General features: G+C 36.6%; 1 protein-coding gene across 1 annotated transcript; it reads left to right on the top strand.

Moving 5' to 3' along the window:
* The first annotated feature begins 489 nt into the window (after positions 1-489).
* On the top strand, positions 490-7845 carry LOC134851062 (uncharacterized). The gene is made up of 11 exons (XM_063866965.1): positions 490-774; positions 1021-1159; positions 1779-1889; positions 2559-2838; positions 3179-3282; positions 3380-3483; positions 3882-4170; positions 5229-5383; positions 5768-5871; positions 6059-6162; positions 7372-7845. Exons 1-11 carry the CDS (start codon positions 767-769, stop codon positions 7534-7536), a joined length of 1563 nt encoding a protein of 520 aa, XP_063723035.1. The 5' UTR covers positions 490-766; the 3' UTR covers positions 7537-7845.
* Positions 7846-17154: the final 9309 nt, after the last annotated feature.

Below are 17154 nucleotides of genomic sequence, written 5' to 3'. Positions count from 1 at the left end.
GAAACGCTCAAACTCTTTTTCACCAAGCGAGTTTTCAGACGGAAACAAGAATTATTTTTAAAAATAGGACAGAAGAAAAAACCTAAGTTGGGGTCAATTATCGCATAGCTTGGACTTTTCCCTCGTTTTAAGCTCAATTCTTATATTTCGATCTTGAGTACTTTAATTGTGAAAAAAATAAACATTTCAGTCCCTGTTACCAATAAAAATACAATTCAAATTCAGTATTCTTTGATATAAAACGAAATTATGTTTCGAAAGATAACATCGGCGAAATAATGTCGCTTAGTGACATGCACGTTATGTCGACATATGTCGTTGGAGCTAAAAGTATTCAACTTCTGAACAAACTTCAGCCTCCAAAACGAATTAATGGTTATTACCTAACACTCAGTTCAAACATCAAAACGTACCCTGGAAGCATTTATAGAAAAGATTAAATAAAGAAAACTTTTAAGAGAAACCCCACTTAAAACCCATTAAAATGACCCGAAATGGTTGAGGGCGCAGTATTTCAACTTTGTCACGTGTTGTTGGGCACAATTTCCGCCCAATTAAATCAAAAATCACGTGAAAGCAATTGTTTACAATGAATTCCAAGACAGGAATCCCGCTGGGGTTTAAGTGAAAACAAAACAGAAACCCGCAGACTTAATTCCTATCCAGACTTTGCTTAGAGCACAATCAAAATTCGAAGTGGTTTAATAACACTCAGAAACGCATTTGACTCACAATTACATAATTTTTCGACTTTGTTCAGTCCAAAATGAAAGGGTAGGTTTACTTAAACATTACATTTTTAAGGAATTTGAGTTGTTCACAGAGTAGACGAAAATTTTTTTTAGAATTCCGTTTCGAAGAAAACAAAAATAGTGCAAAGACTTCAATTATTTTTGTCCAAAAATGCACAACTGCGAACAACAAGAATCTATATTTCCGATTGTAACTCAGTAGAAAATTAGTATTGTGGTAAATGAATTATTGCACATTCTAAAAAATATGAGTTGAATTTGTGAACAGATTTTGGAGTCTGTGGCTAGTCGGGTTGATTTGCCTGCTGGCACCTGCAACCAAAAGCGACTACGTGGAAATGTCCGAGGAATTCCTGGAACAAGTGACTTCACAACTGCAGCAACAGTTGGTCAAACTTGTGCGACAGGTAAGCTTAAAAATCTTCATCATTTTTGGGACTTTGAGAAGATATCTTGTTAGCTAATGAGAAGTCGAAAACTCGAATAAAATAAGTGTGACCATTAGAGTCATTTTTGGACAGTTTTAAGGACATTTAATGGTCAATAATTATCGGGCATTCGTTTTTTTTGGTAAAGAATTCAGTCCCCGTTTCTTGAGGCTAGACTCCAAATTCCCCCTCCATCCATCTTAAAAAACTGACAATTTTATGGATAAATCATTTAAGAAAGAAAAAAGGAATCGTTCTAAATGTAGATTTTTTTGCAAAAAGAATTTGAACATCATTCCACATCTGAAAGTGAACAAAATTTCAACATCTAAAATTTAACAGGAAGATGTTTGAATAAAGTGCAAATGAAATCAACAAAAACACCAGAAGAAAATTGAGCAGATATGCAGGGCATAGCATTTTAGAGAAAATATTGGAACTCAGATACTTGCCAAAAAAAAAGAAAAATGAAAAAATTTGAAGTGGGCAGCCAGGGACGGAATATTTTTCCCTGTTTTCAATTAAATCTCAGGTTTGTGGGGGATTTTATAATTTATAGCCTATAAAGTAATTTGAGAACAACTCTGCGTAAATATAGGCAAATGAGTCGATTAAAGAACACCAAAAGAGCTGGACCATAGAGGCAGAGAACGCGGACAACTGGAGGAGTGAGATAGAGTCACTGGCCCAAAAGAGCAAACAGCACGAGGTAAGGAGGGGACCTTATTAAATTGTACAGAATCAGGGCGGATTTAAGAGGGGGCTGCGTTCCCCGCTAGAAATTCTACCCCTTGGCAACCAAAATTACCCCTTTGGTTCAACATGCCAACATCCTTTTCTGACTTAACTTCAAGGAGGATGCGGGCTTAAGAAACTCCATCACTTGATACCATAATTTTGACTATACTTTTGCACTTTAATTTCAATAATGGGGGGGGGGGGCATCAAGACTTGAAAGTACGAATTGAATCATCAGTTCATACTGCTCATAGGGCTTTCTTTTAATTTTTGGAAATATTTAAAAGACCTTAAAAAATATTTTTTGGGACTTATTTACAAAAATTTTCCTTCTTCGCTGAGCTGAAGACTTCCAAGAGAGCTCGAAAATTCAATAGGGTTGGCCTACAAAATAAAAAAAAAGAAGTGACAATTTTTTTGAAAACCTCTCTCTGGGAAAGCATTTATTGAATTTTACCAACTCAGTTTGAATCCCATCTGCTTAAAATGACCTAAATGGCCAAATAAAGACATCTGACCTTTACAACTTAAGGAGTACCCGATTCTGAGTCAAACAAAAACAAATCTCAATCCAAATTTCGTTCGGAACAAAGAAAAAAATTACGACCACACGCACAAACTGCATATTTTTTTATTGCAGGAAGCACTTGAGAAAGCGAAGAACGACATTCTGCAATATTCTGAGAGCCAGTGCATCCAGACTCTGAAAGTGCGCAAACTGCAATGTCTGGACTGTGTGGCTTCGTCATGCAGCATGTATGCCAGAGAAAACTGCGACTTTGGCGATCTGGAGGAGGAGTCTATTTTGGATAAGATCATCAACTACCTGATGGAGTTTTTCCACGTCCGAAGCAGAATCGACGAGGGGGTTCAGAGGCAATCCCAGTTTGCAATTGAACAGGCCACAAAGAACCTAAGAGGGACGAATAACAATCTAACAAGGACCTAAAAATTGAAAATCGTCAACTATTATTAATTATATTTAAAAACTATATCAAAATTTTATGATTCGATTTGCTTCAATATCTTACCCGAAAAACTATACGACTAAGGTATAAAAAAACCTGAATAAAAAAAGCTTAATAAAGAATAAACGGAAAATAAATTAGTCAATCTATCAAGTAAAAATTCCCCCTGCATTGATTTTGGGGAGATTGGCACTTGATAAGCAATTTACGATTAATTTACAATTACAATAAAACTCACTCTCGCCAAAATAAAAATCCACTGTGTAATTTCGTCCCTCTAACCCACTTGAAGAGACTACCAACAAACTGGTGTATCAACTGGAGTTAGCCAACAGGGCACTGGAGAAGGCGGGGTCAAAGGTCAACCCGGACACCCTGAAGAAAAACATGGAAGAGGTTAGGGACAATTTATTGGCCCAATTTCAAATTTTCAGGTAGATTTTTTCAATCAAGGAAATGCTGTTTTTAATCGGGACCTGTTTTTGATTCTTAGGTCACTACAAGTGGAAAAGCCTACATTAAAGACATCTCGAACAGAATAAAAAGCTCAGAGCTTGTTCTGGACCATTTACTGGAAAAAGACCAACAGACAAAAGAGTAAGTATAATTAACACCTACAATTTGTATGAATGAAAAAAATGCAATTAATGAAAGATTTTGGTAAACTTATTGAACATCAGTGTTAAAATCGAACAAATTGATATCGAGAGCTCTCCTAAATAAGCAAAACGATAAAAATTGACCAATTTGAGGCATGAAAATAAAGAAAAAATAGCGTTTTTTTATGGCGCGCTCACCTCCCTCAACCTTTTTTTTATACATGGAGGCTCAGGGTGTTTTTGGATAAAATTTATAGGGTTCATCAATCAAAAATGAAAGTCATAAGATGATGCCAAAGGAGAAGGAGAATGAGGTAAAGTTAAAATTTTTAAAACCATCCAAAACATTTCAAGTTTTCTCAGCAAAAATCAATAATGACACTTTTTGATCTTCAGGAGTCTCGAACTGGAGATGAGAGAAGCCGAAGAAATGACTGGACTTTCCCGAAGAGCAAGGAGGAAATCCATATTCGCAACTATATGGCACGAAACTACCACCTTTTTGAAGAAGGTCGCGAAGACTGTCGCGAATGCTGTCAAGACCACCGTCTGTTTTGTCTCATTTGGAAAAGCTTGGTGCCCCGGAAAGAAAAATAACCAGGGATCCCAAGAGGTATCGGAGGACTCGGTTGTGAGATTCGACTCAGAGATGCTGGGGTCCCTGCCGGCATGCGCCAAATTGGAGGTAAACATACAAGTTGAATAATCTTTAAAAAACCAAGACCACGGATTCCTTTGCCAACTTTGACAAATAACTAAGTCCAAGCCTGATAGACAGCTGAAACTCAGAACAATCATTAACCTAGCTTATACATCTAAAATTTTGCAGAGAAACGAAGCAAATTCAAACTGCAAAAGTCATTACGTTCAGAGATCTTAAATATTCAGAAATGTTGTCAAGTTTTTATCCTCCGGCGCAGACAACAGAAGCGGATCTCAATTTTTATTCTTAGCCTCCCAAAAGACTATTAAGAACCTTTTCGCTAAATTTTTTTGCGCATCAAGAATGTTTTCAAAAAAAACAGACCAAACAGGCCATTTTTGGACTCTTTGAAATTAGTATGAATTGGTGTCAACGGCGCCTTGAGAGCAATTAACGAGTTGGACAGCCAAAAATTATTGTCGTTAAATAGTATCAAGGGGAGCTTTTGGGCCATGAGGGGGTCAAATCCGTGAGGGGGTTTAAACTCTTGCAAGTCTATATCAGATTGTGGCGTTTGCCAGAATTTGGTCTAAAATTAAAGAAGCCAACTATGCTAATAAAAGCTGCGCCACTTAGCAAAAAATATATCAAAAAATCATTACAAAATTTCGTAATTTTGTTCTGAATGATGTTTGAGAAATACACGACCAGCAATACATACACGCATCGGCGCCGTGAAATAAGTATTCCCACAAAACTAACCAACAAAAATTGGGCGTATTACCGTATAGCCGAAAACAAAATTGATTTCATTGTGGGCTATAGAGCAAAGTTTTGGGCGATGAAGTTCTGAACTTCTAAAATTGTTATACTTTGTTTTCGGGAAGAGGTGGTTAAAATTGTGTTTCCCTTCAACCGACGCCAAGTGCGGTGAATCAAAATCACAAAAGTGCTTACAGCGCAAGAAAATTTATTGCAGCACGTGATGTGGCAACTACTCAGACAATGCAATCATCACACGATGGGCCGGCAATCTTTTTTAAAACGGAATATGTTCGAACTTAATTTTGGTAGTCAGCAAGATCCCTGAGTTGTTTTAGAAGAACCTTTCGCTGTGTCTGTCATTCGTGCCTATGTGTCGTTCCGAGTGCACCTCCCTCGACATGGACTCGGTGTGTCCCCGGTGGCACGAGGAGTGGATGGGGTACAAGAGGGCGTGGGCTATTTCCAGCGCCAATCTGGGAGACGTCTACAGGTAATTACACCTCATCATAGTTAGCAAACTATTCTTTTCTATCTCTAATCGAAATTTTGAAAAACAGGCCAAAAAAGGCGTTTTTAGGCACTTTTTGGAAAACTTTGAACAAAAAATTGCGTTTTTTGGCGCGCGCTCCCCCCTCAAAACTAGTAAATATTGGCGCCACAGGCGCCTTTAGAAAATTTTTAGGGTCCGTCACCAGATATGGATATCTCAAAATAGTACAAAGCCCCCCCCCCCCCCCCCCCCCCTAAATCCGCCCCTGATTAAGACATTTTTTCACGAGGGAAAGGAATTTGGCTCTTGGCGGATAACAGATTTTGTGCTCCAGCTTAAGAACAACAAGTAATTTTTTGACGATTCACTGTCTTCGTTTTTCAGTGAGTTGCAGGAGGCGGAACAGCAGATGCTGGCTGCGATTCAGAAGCACAACAGGGCAGTGGCCCAGGTGCTCAAGGACTACGGGTGGCTGGCAGACCACGCAAGTAAGACTAACATTAACACAACAGACGCTCTTTACTTAACTGCCCGCAAAAAAAATCGCTTTCAGATTTTAGCTCAACTCTCACAAATCGATCAAATAATGAACCAATTAATAAATTTGCCCAGCCTGTTTAGGAGAGCTATCAGTTTAATCGATGTTATGAAAACGCAAATTGATAATTATTTCAGCTGGATCTAACCGCCTAGAAGAGATCAAAGTGCTGTCACTTCAGTTTGACCCCGCCTCCTTCGACTCACAAGTCGTGAACAAGTTCACAAACTCAACCATCAAGGTAACGATTCTCTTTTTAAAAATAACTTGAAAACTAATGAAAAAAAAACATGCTACGAAGGCCAGATGTTTATTTGTTACAACCGCAGAAAAATGTTTTAACTTAAACTCAGAGGCAAAAACCAATACCACAGTGATGAAAAAAAAAGATTATGAACACAGACAATAACAAAACTTCAGCAAAAAAGGCGAATTACGGTCAAAAAATTCTTGGGCAAATCAAAATCTAAGACATACAAAAATTGTACTGTTTGTACTATTTCTAGCTTTATCGACCATAATTATCAACCCGAAAAATTAATAAGGTAAAGATTTTACATAACTCATACCAGTATCTTATACACGATAAAACACAAAAAGGGGGAAAATATCAACAAACCTAAGTCTACCCTAAGTTTTGTACGTCTGTTTTGAATGAAGTTCATTTAAAAAAAAAAACATGTCAAAAAGTCAATTGTGGGGTGTTCAACAGTGCCGAAGTACTACAGTGCCGAAACTGAAAATGTGTTCAACCGTGTCGAAAATTGAGGATATTTGAAAGTGTAGAGTTCTGTTTGCAAATTGTTGGCAATTTGCTTGAATATCGCGACCAAGAAACCAAGAAGAAAATTTGACAATTTGCTGAGTTAATTATTTGTTCAGAAAAATTTATGACGCAGCGATTGGGAATTTTTGCCTTTTCAACTTCCCTCTATTTGAATTAATTTACTTGAGTTTATTTGGAATTAATTTACTTAATTCATTTGGGATGCGTCAAAACGGTATTCAAAGCAATTTTCGGTACTGTTGAACAACATTTTGATTTTCGGCATTGCTGTACTTCGGAACTGTTGTACTGCCCCGCCAAATGCCAACGGTACATGAGTTTTGAAACGAATTTAAGAAAGTGGTAATTAAGCCGACAATACTTAAGCAGGCGCCCGTTGAGCCAAAAAAATTGTCGCCAAAAAATTTCCAAAAAAACTACAAAACATTTTTAAACTTCCTACCGATAAGTAACCACCAATAGTTGTTGATAACGTAAGCATTTTGTTGATAACGTAAGAATTACAAAAAAAGCACTTTTAGGTTGAAGCAAAAGGTGATTAAAGTCTTGTACCCCGTTTTAACCCATATAATGAAGCAAATACATGCAATCAAATTAATTACACAAACGAGAAAAGTACACGTTAACCGACAACACTTTTTCGAATGGCATTGCTCTTTCAAGGTCAAAATGTCGGAGGGAGAGACAGAAACTGTTCACATGAAGGACCTCATTGATCCATACAACGCAAAGGAAGTTGCAGAGGCTGCGATGGCATACATCAAAGAAGCGGAGACGAAGAAACACTTTGCGCAACATGAAGAGATGATCAAGGGGTTCACCAATTGAAACTGCACATGGCCTTAACTTGACTGGCTTCATTTGATAAACGAAATATTGAGCCTGAATGATATTTAAGTAAGAAGCAACCAAAAAAACCTGAAGAATACTTAAGTGAATTCAGATCACGCGTGAAAAAAAAATCGATTTGATGGCCTTATAAAAAAATGAAAGCATGGGTAAACATTTGTATTCAATTTCTGGGCGAAACCTTTCGCAAACTAAGTTTGAAGCAGCATGAAAAACATTTAAAAAGATTTAAATAGCATGTTTAAAATGTAGAATGTTAGAATTGAAAAAGATTAGATTGCAACTTTGTTTTGAACTAATTGTTGACTAAGATACGATGCAGTGGTAGTTAGTTTCTATTCGGTATTATCTTCTCGTTGGAAAACAATGATTGAAAAGGATACGCTTAAAACTAAAAGCTCAACCCAATTTATTGCACTCTGATTTCGTCCGATTTAAAAAAACTCTCATTAACATTGTCAAAGTGTTGGGAAACTTCAAAGTTATGTGAAATAAAATAAACACAAAATAGCATTTTATTATATAATTGAACAACTCGTACCGGCTACAGGAAAAAATTTAACATTTGTTAGCTACTTGCACAACCGGCTATCCTTGTTACTTTATTAAAACTCATAGTTGTAGCCGCTTCGACATCTCAAACAGGAAACAAACTCAAGGTTTGATATAGAGGCGAAGTTGAACTTCACACCACTTGCGATGCAAAATTCAATAACTATAATTAAAATTAAACAAAAAAACCTTCGAAAATTGGTTTTGTCATAAAAAATTATAAAAAGCTGCATGAAAAGCCCAAATATCTGGAAAAAACTGCCTGGACCTAGTAGCGGATTAAGGGTGGGGGGGGGGGGGGTGGGGTATGCTGCGGATGCCCCTCTCAGGGATTCGACCCCCTGCCGACCCAAAGGGTCCCTTTACTAATTTGAGATATCCATTATTGGTGAGGGACCCTAAAAATTTTCAAGAGGCGCGCCTTTGGCGCCAATCTATACGCCTTTTTTGCCTGCTTTTTCACAAATTTGTCTGCGGCACAGAAAATTTGGTCAAATTAGGCTCTTTAAAGTAATTTGAGAGAGCTCAGAAAATCAATTTGGTGGACCTAAAAAAAGCCACGAAAAAAGCCACGAGATGAATGAGTCTAGGAGATGAGTCCTCTGAACAAATTTATTAACGGAAAAAGTCTAGAACCCGATTGCAATACCCTTGCGTATTGCAAGGGTAATAATTGAAATTCACTCTACCGTTAGCTTAACTCGCCATGCTTATGGTGTTTTAACTCCTGGGAAATAATTCTACCTATTTTTTACTGATCAATCTTAATAATCGACACTTACAACTAATAGAAATTGAGAACACTAAAACTCCTACAAGATACTGCATTTGCTCGACCAAACAATCTACATCAAAAATTCACATTATCAGACTAAACGATTCCCTTCATACTATAACGGCCTTAAAGAGTTCACACTTGCCGCTTGAAAACTTCATTCGGTACTCATCATACTGTTCATTATGACGCTCATAAATATGAGAGAAAAGTGCCGATCTTTTACTACTGATTGTCAAATCACAAATCGGACAAATCCGTTCCAGGTGAACGGTTTGCACGTGATATAGAGCCCAGTAGCAATGCAACGATTGAAAACTTCTTGGTAAAATGCATAAATGGCAAAAAAACTTCTCGTGTTGCATGAACAAACGACGAAACAGAGTCGAGAAGCCTCTCAAGGTTACTACAGTTCCTATCGACAAAGTTTTCTCGAATTGAGAAGCTTCTTTGTAATCGAAATGGGGTATCCGAGCAATTACTGGCATCGGTAAATTGTCAAATTTAGGAAAATCGGCCTTCAACCCTTCGTACAGAAGTTTTGCGCGGCTGCTACGCAATGATCGACTAGAGTTCAAAATTGCATCTTTTGCAGCATCCTGGAAAGTATTTTTGTTCACACGTTTCGATTTCCCCTGAAAAAAATCTTTCGTCATTTTGCGCTTTCGTTTCAAATATCGCTCGGTTCGGATCTGGGCTTCCCTGGTCTTGAAGCGTGCCAATGCGAGCGATGATTCAGAGACATCAGAGTCACGTGGTACCTTGAAAACACCAGTCAGTTTCCAATTGACGCTACATTGAACGCATTATTTTAGTAGCAAAAAGTTGGAGCAGACAGAAATAACTAAAAAGAGCAGTCTGCCAATTTTCAGCAGTTTTTTGGATACAAATTCGAGATTTTGGGTGACCTTGAGGCATCCTTTCTGTCTGAAAAACTAAATTTGCATGCAAAAGTTTTCTTAAATGAATCATTTGATCTTTTTAAATAAATTTGTCTGTTCCAACTTTTTGCACTCTCAAATACTTGGGCGGAAAATGACTCTTATAGCTATGAACTGATGTATTGAATACAGCGAAAACGTTTAAAAATTGGCACGAGAAACTGAATTTTGTTTGCAGTCCGATTTCCAACTAGCAGCCTCAAAATGAAGTCGCACTCGAATAATTTTGTTGCTTATTCGTGGTACCTCAGCTTGCGTGGACCCTGAATAAAACAAACCCGAACCCAAATTTCTTCTAACTAAACGTTCGGAAGGACTTCTTGGAAAACTACACAAGCAGATATGCTAAGCCTGCTTGGTAAATTATTGTTGTGCCCTTTTTTCTAATTTTAATCCTCTTTTTAAAATTTGAACACAGAGAGCCTGTTACGCTTTGCGTACAAACAGGACCAGAAAAAAAAGTTGAAAAAAACTTTTACCGGAGATTTGAGGAAGAAAACATTTTAAGAACAATAAATTCGTTTGAAAAAAATGCATGTAGGCCTGATTCCTGATAAAACTTCACATGCTTACGGTTATCAGAAAGCGTTGAGAATTCTCTATCCCAATGTTTGAAATACTTCACTTACCGAGTCATCAATTTTGACGACAACGTCTTTCATTATTTGCATTGAGCTTTTCGCCAGATGGGATTTCGGACTTCTTTCAACTTTGACTGATTTTGGGTCCAATTCAGTCTGATTGTTGTTTAGATTCCAATCACTCAGCTGAAAATCTTGATTAGTTTTGTCTTTGAAACCATTCGTTAAATCGTTTTTGATTGATTCTGAAGATTTATTGAAGTTAATTAAACTTGATTGAAAGTCGGTCTCATTTCCATGTCTCGACAAACTGTGATATTTCGCAATTTCAAAGCCACTATCTTGAATCACGAAACCCGCATTGAGCCAGTCGGTTTTAGTTTTACTGCCAGAAGCTACGACTTTTCGAGAAAACAAGTTCTCAAAATACCCATAGCAAAACACCAACCAACCTTGTCGATATACTGTTTTAAGACTCAAATACTATCCGTTTGATTTTCTGAAAACTATGCATTGTTCTGACCCTATTTATGAAAAAAATATGTTGAGTTAGGGTGTTTTTTTCTCGCTAAGGGGAGAAAAATCTGAAAATCGTTTGAAGTGTATTGCCATATTACACTTCTGCAGTTGCGAAACAAACAGCTGTTATTTTGAGCTGCTTAGACAAAAGCAATAGTAAATCAATCCTGATTTGTTAAAACTCATACTTAACCAGGAAATTGCAGTCAGGAAAACAGCTCGAAAAAGATTCAGTCCAACTTGTCTGATAGAATGCAGAAAATGAAATAAACACAGAGACGAAGCGGAGCTTCGCGTCACTTGCGATACAACGAAAGCGTACCATTGCAAGCTACTAAATGGTCAGTGAGATGGAAAATTTTAAGTGGAAAAAAACTTTATAAAAAGACTGGATATTTGAAAAATTCAATCACAAAAAAAACATACGAGAAACACAACTACTAGCAATGAGCAAGCTTTCAGCATTTACTGAATGTCCACTAGGCCGACAACAAGTAGTTGGAGGCCAATCGATTCGAAAACAAAAACGCAAAAAGAAATTATCATAAGAAATCATCATTTTTTTTGAAAACACGAACAAATCAATCTCAGAAAAAGACAAAAAACACAACCACAATCATTATGCAAGCTTCTAGTGTTTTTCGAGCATCCACTAAGCCAACAACACGTGGTTAGACGCCAGTTGATCCCAATAAAAAAATACCAAATGAAATGATTGGCATAAAAATCAACTTTTTTTTTGAAATACAAAAATTCAATCTCTGAAAAACAGACGAGAAACGCAGCCACTAGCAATTAACAAGCTTTTACTGTTTTCAGCGTCCACTAAGCCAACAACATTTACTTGGACGACAATCGATCCGGAAACAAAAACGCCAAAGGAAATTATCATAGAAAATCAACATTTTTTTGAAAAAACGAACAATTCAATCTCTGAAACACAGACGAGAAACGCAACCACTAGCAATAAACAAGCTTTTAGTATGCTAAAGCATTCACTACGCCGAGAACCCGTGATTTGACGCCAAGTGAACCGAAAACAAATATAACAAAAGAAATGGTTGTCATAAAAAAATTTTGAGAAAAAAAGTTTGAAATTTTACCTTTTATACTTCCAGCCCACCTGATTTATTAAAAAAATGAAAAAACATTTTTTATGCTTTAACTGATGCAAAACAAATTCACAAAACCAACAAAACAAGAGACGAAATCATTTTGGCCGAAAAAAACTTATAAGCGAAAAAAAAATAAAACAGTTCATTTTCAGAGACTGAAAAAAAAAACGTCCGGCCGGGACTCGAACCCCCAAACATTAGGTTTCAAAGGCAAATGCATTACCTCCAAACCAAGTGCAACGTGCATCAAATTACGTCAACGAATCCAAAAACGCTTTGAATTAGAAAAATATCATACAACACAAGAACGTGTGGCAACTAAGCCAGCAAACCATAAGCAGACAACCCATAGGCCGATCCATTTTTATACTAAAATTTTTAGAATTGAATAAAAAGAGGTGGTGGTCGGATTCGAGCGTAGTCCTTAAGCTGTCTACTAGATTTCGTACCCAGTAGTTAAAATTGAACTTTCAAGAACTGAGCATGTTTGCTGCAAAATTGAATGTTGCACAAATGATTCAGTGACTTTGTGTTAAACTAGTCGTTAAGCCGAAAAAAAATCTTTTTCCAATTTTATCACGCTTGCTAGTCGCAAGCGTATTGAAATATGGACTAAGAGGCGAAAAAGCTCAAATAAGGGGACCACAAGGCTCACTTTTGGAAAAAATTTTATTCTTGAAATATTTAACATCCCTCGAAATTTATTGATAAGTAATTAAATTGCAACCTCGCCAATTGACCACAGATGAGAGATAAACAATATTCGAAGACTAAATTGAAAAAGTCGGATCTATTATGTCTTTTGGGAACCGCGAAATTGATTTTGATCAAAAAAAGTTGACATTTTTTTTTTAATTTATCGAACTTCCTGGCAAAAATCATAAAAATCAAACATCTGTCAAACTCATTGCTCTAGTGGAAAACATTCGAAGAACAATCATGGCTGTGACGGTGCAAGCGGAGAATTGGGACTGTCGGAGTATAGCTACAAAGTTAAAGTGGGACAATTTACTCAGCGGTTCATACACAAAATAGTCCCACGCAAAACAGTCGCAAAGAAAACAGTCCAAAACCATTTGAAATTCTTGACCTTGATCCTTTGGGTCCGACAGAATTGATTTACACTTTGAAACAGTGGTTAATGCGTTAGATTCAAACTCTCGAGATCAAACTATCGAATCCACAGCGACAAAAAGAAACCTTACTAATTTTCCGAAAAAAAAAGAAACTTGGGTAAATATCTAGGATATGAAACGGGTATATCTAGGGTACAACAAACGAGCTCAAACTTAAAGAGTTGGGCGAGAGGAGTGCAAAATTAACATCTTGTATGTATCCAATATTTAGACGGTTTCAAATCGAATCTAGCTCAATTTTGAAAAACCAAGGAAAATGATTGAACTTGGAAAAACTCCATCCTTTGAATAAAGTTATAAATTGAAAACAAAATCAACTTAGGGTTGTAATTTGAAATTATAACAGTACACCCTCAAAAAACCAATGATATTCTTACATTGATATGATCAAATCATCTGTGTCACTAATCAGTTTCCCCCGCTGACTTCTAAAGGACGACAGAAGCCCAGATATGTCATAGAGCATTGGCGTTGCCTTCAAATAGTTTAAAATGAATTTCACCTCAGAGACAACACTAGAAGTTTGGAAAAGCCGTTTTGTGAAACTAGTCAACAGCAAGCACCTTTTCTGTTCAAAAAACATCAGGAAGTTGAAATGTGAACAAAATGCCGAGATTTTACATGAAAAAAGGTCAGCAGGACAAAAAGTAGCCATATTCTAAAAAAATTAAATGCCAAAACTCAACAAAAACCAATTGACCATTTAATTTTTTTAGTATGGCTACTTTTTGTCCTGCTGACATTTTTTCAAGTAAAATCTCGGCATTTTGTTCATCCTTGAACTTCTCGATGATTTTTGAACAAGAAAGGTGCTTGCTGTTGACAAGTTTCAAAAAACTGCTGTTCCAACCTTCTACAGCGTTTTTGGTGCGGGGAAGTTCATTTCGTTACTATTTGAAGGAAACGCCGATGCTCTATGTCAAATCTGGGCTTCTGCCGTCCCTTAGACTGCTCCCCATCGTAAATTGTCTGTGAGCCAGAGGTAATTCGAAGCCAGTCAGCGAAGTTCGCCTTGCCTCCTTTGGTCTTTTTTCGCGAGGAACTCTAGTTACAGCTTGCTGGTTAGCAGAGTAATTTGGTAAATGAACAACTGAAGCAAATGAAGTCAGCCGCAGGGTTAAATCCGAAGCTGCTGCACAAACTTAATGCGTTTTCCTGAACTTACGATTTTCGCTATCAGCGGATCGGGGAAGTGGCAGTGATCTTTAACGATCTCAACAAAGTCCTCTTTTGTACGCACACGTCCATTGCAACTATTAGCGCCACGAAAGAGAGTTGTCTGATAGTGTTCGATATTTAATATATGCATGATACCCTTTAAAAATAATTAACTCAGAATTTTTGTTTGTAAGTATAATTTCCATTGATAGTTAGAAATTAGTATTCCGACTGGATGGTGCCCAGTGTTTGCAAATAAAACAACTTGAGCAAGCTGTATGTTTTTTGACTGGATTAAGCAAAAAGTTCATTTATAAATGAGTTAACTTTTAGATTTTGCGGATTATTGCCTTTAATGAATGGACGCTGCTGTTATCTAGGTAGTTCTATATTCTCTCCTATACTACCTATTATCAAACGGATTAGTTAGAATTAAAAATGTTTTAATCCGAGCGAAAGTTTCCAACCAATTTCTTGAACAATTATCACTTCTATCACTGTGTTTCGGACTGATGTTTGGACTGATTTGTTGGGGACTGTTTTTTTTAGACTTTGATATGATTTTTTCGGCAATTTTGTATGGACATGTACTTTACAGATACGTACTCAAATTCGTTTCTCAAATTGTTCTTTTTTCAAATTTTTCACGACTAAACAGACCAGCCATGTGCGAAAAAAAAAACTTTCAAGTTTCACAGAAACAAAATTCAAAGAAACAAAAAACGGTGAGACGCTCTAAATGCAATAAAATTCGGAAAAAATCCTGAAAATATAAGCCTTGAAGAATCAAGTGTGCACGCCGAGAGATCAAAAACTCTCTTTCCAAGTTGGAGACATGGTCACTAGACCACTGAAGCATGATGCGATGCCTTTCAAATATTCGACAATCAGACAACTGCCTCATCATAGCTTCAACTTTTATCGAGTCCCTAGTATAATCGATTCAAGCGCTGCTTTCCATGCCATTATCTCATAGATTAATTATCTGAAGAATCGAATTCACCCCTTCCATACAAGAAATGAATTCATATGCTTGTAATATAACAGCTCGCTTCTTCCTCGAAAAAAGTAACTTAAGATCAAAATTAGAAATAAATCTCAAAATCGTTTACTTGATCAGAACATTTTGTGCTTTTAAATAAATATGGCGAATTAATTTCTGTTCGAATTCCTATACTCTACTTAATCCTATGCTAAGAACTTGATCTTAGCTAAACTTGGTTCGTTTATTCGCTCTTATGAAGTTGAGAGCTTAAATTCTTTCACCGACTTTGAGAATCCAACTTTAAAGGATCATTAGTCACATCTTCCGTTTGTGTTGCAGCATCTTTTGCTTTGGTTGGTTCTTTGAAATCAGTGCTTTTCAAAAGCAAGGGATCAATTCGGCTGAAATCTTGATCTTCCTGTTGTTTCTCGGCTAGCCGCACAGTTAGGTTTGACACCCTGCACCCCAGTGCCCGATTCAGAAAACATGAACAACAATCGCAGCACGCACAGTTGTTCACGTATTCTAAATCTTGACGCCTTATAAGGAAAGAAACACGCAGATACTCGGCCATCGTCAAAATTACAAGGGTCATTGCAGAGGGTATGGCTCTACTCAAAGTCCAGCAAAAATATCTGAAGATCTCAGTCAAATACTTGATTCTAATTTGTAATCTGAATTATTATAAAACTTCATAAGCTTGTTCAAATTTATGACTTATTTATATCGCGATTTATAGTTCATGACTTTTGCCTACTTTTTTTTGAAGTCCTAACTTTTCGGTAAAATTAACAAATCCACGAAGAAAGCAAGCCAGCATTAGTGCTCTTTTAATAATGCGCCAAAAACTGCTTTGATTTTTGGTATTTCATATGCAATTTGAACCTAAGAAATCAACCAATTTTTAGTGGAATCAAATTACCACCTCAACTTCGCCCTTTGAAACCCTTTTTCTGTAGTGGACTAAATTACATCATAAACCTATACTATAATCTACACACAAAAGAAAACATGATCCAACAAAACGAGGCGAAGACCATGGCTATTATAGCTACATATTATAATATGGTGTAAATGCAGTAAATCGAGGTATCAGTAAATTACCATATCAGTAAATCGATTTATCAAACAGTTAAGCGAATATAACTTAAACATTACGTAACCGGTTGCGTTATATAACTCCTAATTGAGTTTAAAATAAACATACCAAGGTATCCAATTGAAAGACTTTTCACAAATTGATTGCAATATTTAAATTCCTTAGCTGTATAAATTAATTTACAATGATGTTGCGTATAATTCCTGGTAAGCTTAGAAGTCAATTAATCAATTACTCTACTTTGAAAACTTTATTACTTTGATGGCTACCTTTTCGGTTTACTGCACAGCTTTTTCACAAATTTCAGTTTACTGATCAGGTACTTCTGTTTTCGGTTTACTGAACTAGTCTGCGCGTTTTCGGGTAGCTGCTATATCGGTTTACTACCTTCTACTGGCTAATAAGGTAGTAAGCCGATATTTACAAGTCAGCAAACAGTACACTTTATTGAAGCCGATTTAGCGGAGCAGTACAACAATGCCAAAGTACAACAGTGCCGAAAATGAAAACTTTGTTCAACAGTGCCGAAAATGAAAACTTTGTTCAACAGTGCCGAAAATTTGAAGTTTTAACAAATACAGTGCGGCAATCAATAATTAAACAGCGATCGTTTACAGTCTTAAGTAAAACTTTACGATTTTGAGCAAGAAAATTTACAATTTAGACGTTTTGGCGCCAAAATAATTGTTTAATTTGCAGTTGCAGACATATTGGCGCCAAAATTGGAGTGATTTTC

This window comes from Symsagittifera roscoffensis, chromosome 7 (assembly GCF_963678635.1).
Source record: "Symsagittifera roscoffensis chromosome 7, txSymRosc1.1, whole genome shotgun sequence".
NCBI lineage: Eukaryota > Metazoa > Xenacoelomorpha > Acoela > Convolutidae > Symsagittifera > Symsagittifera roscoffensis.
Note: the sequence above shows the minus strand (reverse complement) of the source record. Positions and strands in the feature narration are given on the sequence as shown.

Excerpts from the sequence above, each read along its gene's own strand:
- LOC134851062 (XM_063866965.1), top strand. Across the intron at positions 3,283-3,379 it reads TGAAGAAAAACATGGAAGAG|GTCACTACAAGTGGAAAAGC; the intron begins GTTAGGGACAAT and ends TTTGATTCTTAG. Across the intron at positions 5,384-5,767 it reads AATCTGGGAGACGTCTACAG|TGAGTTGCAGGAGGCGGAAC; the intron begins GTAATTACACCT and ends TTCGTTTTTCAG.